The sequence below is a fragment of the Hipposideros armiger genome, unplaced genomic scaffold (assembly GCF_001890085.2).
Source record: "Hipposideros armiger isolate ML-2016 unplaced genomic scaffold, ASM189008v1 scaffold_1383, whole genome shotgun sequence".
In the NCBI taxonomy this organism is placed as follows: domain Eukaryota; kingdom Metazoa; phylum Chordata; class Mammalia; order Chiroptera; family Hipposideridae; genus Hipposideros; species Hipposideros armiger.
In genome coordinates this window covers 115,766-119,297 of record NW_017732733.1, presented here as the reverse complement: position 1 = coordinate 119,297, position 3,532 = coordinate 115,766, and the positions used below count along the sequence as shown (strand labels likewise).

Below are 3,532 nucleotides of genomic sequence, written 5' to 3'. Positions count from 1 at the left end.
TTGGGGGCATAGTTGTAAATAAATACCAAGAGGAGGAAGGAAATCTCCATTTCAAATGTGGGGGTGAAACAGTAGAACCAAGCTCCTTGGAAGTTTCACATTCATTCCATACATGGAAACTGCAGTAATTTAGAGCAGTTCAGTATTTAGACTCAACTGTGTAATTCTTCCTGATGCTTTCCATTCATCAAAGCCTTGTGTTTGTTTGTATCACCATGAGAAAAATAAAAAATATGTGGGATAAAAGACCCCCTCCTCCTTTCATTACAGGCAAATTGCGATGGAGTTGCAGCCCTTGGGGCCCTTCAAGCAAGGGAACATCTTGCTTCAATTAGATATAAATAATGAACAATAATTAGAAAGATTCCTTCATTGAATTTGTTATGTTATGTTTCCTTTCATCTGTAATGTATTGAAACGAATACCAATCTCTGTTTGTGGGCCGTGTAGCAGGCCCTGGAAGATTGCTCTGGGTCTCCAGAGCAGAGGGAAACATCCATTGCTGACTCCTCTGTGCACAGGCTGTGAAGGCTGGTGTCAACCTGGGGTCAGTGTCACGAGTGCAGAGACAGAGCTGCTTCAACTCCCACCCTCCAAGTTCTTAGATGCTATTGGAGGACACAGACATATGATAGAGTGCAGGATAATTGCTGCTAGTTCTGGGCACTGAGTTTGCATCAGGCGTTGCTCTAAGTACTGAATACACATAACCTCATTTAATCTCCACTATAGCCATATGCTACAGGCTCTGCTTCTGACCTTATTTTTAAAAGACTTGCAAACTGAGGCCCAGAGAGTTTAGCTAACTTTCCAAGGCTCTCAGGGTTGATGACGGAGCTGGGAGGCCGGGCAGGTTATTGAGTCCCTGCTTGCCTTCAGGCTGCTGTGCTGCTCTTTGAAATCAGCAAGACTATGCTGCCATAGAAGCCATGCAAAGTGTACAGATGACATGGGAGCTGAGAAACAGCCATGCCTTCCCACCAGGAGAGGTGGCAGCTTGATCTTCAAGGGGTTTGCAGGAGTGTGTCAGGTGGATGAGTGAGATAAAGGGATGCCAGACAGAGGGAGCACCGTGGCCTGATGCCGTAGATGGGGACTGTGTGGGATTACTCATTTCAACATTGTCTATGGGGCAACAGCCCGCGATGAGACCAGAAGATGGAGGGTTGTGTAGGTCAGGCTGAGAAGATTGGATCTCCTTGGAACAGTGACCCAGTGAGAGGTGGGGATGATATGTTGGTTGATATAAAGGAGAGACAGCTTTCCAGGAGAGAAATAAATAAAGAGTAATCAGACTGAAGCCTGGAGAAAGAGCCTAGCTCACCACTGAGCATTTTTTACTTTTGCAATTCTGTTCTGTGTGTCAACACACGGAGCCAGGTACAACTCATCCTGGAGCAAGTGAGAACTTTGTGCCAACTGGTCCTTCCTGGCCTGACTATACCCCCTACCCCAAAGAGGGCTCTCCGCCTCTGCCCCTGGCTCAGATGGCTGTTCTCTGGCTGCTTCTGGGCCTTCCTGATGCAACCCCTCCCTTCACCACACACCTGGTCTGAGTTGCCTGCCTCCCCTCCATGTACAAACCCTCAGAAGTGTTTTGTTTTATCTTCACCATCTTTTGATAATTGTCAGCACTTAAAAATCAAGTGATCTCATATAAAAACCCACATTTATTTCTTTATTGAAAAACAAACTGGGGTGAATACACTCAAAAGATGGCAACTAGGAGGAACTCCAGAATAGCTGCAAGATTTGGAGGGATTTGCCTCTTACTGAATGGGCACAATCCCTGAGTGTGTGTCTGCCCCACACCAGCTCTCAGGCTCAGAGACCAGTCACTGCCGTCCATCTTGCCAACATATTTTCTTTCCTTCTGATAGGCATTAGAGTGGAGACCCTCAGCATCCAGCCGCTCCTGGTACCTGTGGTCTGTCTGTATGTCTCTACAGCTAGACTGTAAGCTTCTTGAGAGCAGGAATCTGGTCTTACTCATCCTTCTGTCCCTCAAGCTCAGCATAGCACCTGGTTTTAGGTGTTCAGTAACTTTATTAACTTAATCTACATCAAGGAAACGTAAGTGTGGGAGAAGGAAGCTGACAAGTCACACTCCAGGCTGAGGGACTGGTGCTGCAGAGGGTTGAGAGTGAAAAATGTGGACACAGGCCGCAGCCCGGCTCCGACCTCAGGATGGCCTTGCAGATGTTTATATCCCTGCGGCCGGCAGCCTGTACCCATGCTTCACTGCCTCTTTGCATTTCAGGACATTCCAGGACCTGTCCAAACAAACCGAGATGTCTTACGGCACCGTCCGGGATTCTGCCGTGTATGAGTACTTCCGAGCCAAGGGCACCAACCCCCTGGAGCAGGACAGCACATTTGCCGAGCTCTGGCGGACCATTAGCAAGAACGGAGGGGCTGACCACTGTGTGTCCAGTCCTTCAGAAGGCATCAGGAAGGTAGGTGGGAGCTGGCCACCTGGACATGTGTGCACTGTGACAGGTGCTGTGGACACGGCCGTCCCCGAGGTAGGAGACAGCCTTCCAGTGGCATCTCCTTTGAGCAGCCCTGTAACCTGCAGAGTGATTCATGTTTAGCAGGTTAGATAGGCATTTCCCAAAGGTGTGTGAGTTTCAAGTGGGGACACACACAGTCTTTAGGTAGATGTGCGTTCTTGACAGCAGACTGTCAGTTTTCAAAGGGTCGGTGAAGAGCAGGCAGATTAAGCCCAAGATATGGACCTCCCTCCTTGTAGGCTCATAGATGGTGGCCCAGGGGTGTCTGCCGACTCCACAAGAACACTCAGAAAAAGAAAAAGCAGATAACCAGGTGAGAGGTGGAGGGAGTAAGGGGACAATGTTTAGGACAGGGTGCACACTGTAGGTCTGTGCTGTGGAGAAGATGTGTCCTTGAGAGATGGTGATTAGGGCACCAAGCCTGGGCTGCAGACTGTGCCCAGGAAAACTGAGGGAGGATAGGGTGGGAAGTGGGTAGGAGATGGGAAGAATGGAGAAACGGCATCACATTCCTCAGAAGTGGGTTAGACTTTGCTCACTTATTTCAGTTCATTTCCACTATGATCTGAATGAATCATTATTATCCCATTATACAGATTAGAATCAGAACACAGGGTCACACTCCTGTTAGGATCCGACACCTGGGGTGCCAAGCTGAGGAATTTAGCATTTATCTACTGCACTCTGGGGAGTCCTTGGAGGTCATGAGGAGGAAGATGGTAGGATGAAGGCAGATGTCATGGGATGCTGCTGGTGGTGGCAGCCTTCTGTCCAGTGACTCTCACATCCAGTGGCTACTGTGCCTGTAGTCATTAGTGAATGATGTGAGAAAAACGTGACCCGTGGTCACCACTACTGCCTCTCTGAGCAGACCGGCTGTCCAGGCTGCCTCAGCACGCCCTCCCTTCCGTTCCCTGCTCTATCTGCCCACCACTTATGTGGAACCTTCCCACACTCACTCATTCTCTCTCCCTCTCTCTCTCTCTCTCTCTCTCTCTCTCTCTCTCTCTCTCTCTCTC

General features: G+C 49.0%; 1 protein-coding gene across 1 annotated transcript in view; it reads left to right on the top strand.

Moving 5' to 3' along the window:
• The first annotated feature begins 2,262 nt into the window (after positions 1-2,262).
• Positions 2,263-3,532, top strand: part of LOC109377386 (glutamate receptor ionotropic, delta-1) — a 42,224-nt gene continuing 40,954 nt past the window's right edge. The window contains exon 1 of the mRNA XM_019633716.1: positions 2,263-2,456. Coding sequence (XP_019489261.1) covers positions 2,292-2,456 — 165 coding nt within the window. The 5' untranslated portion in view covers positions 2,263-2,291. The remainder of the gene's footprint in view (positions 2,457-3,532) is intronic.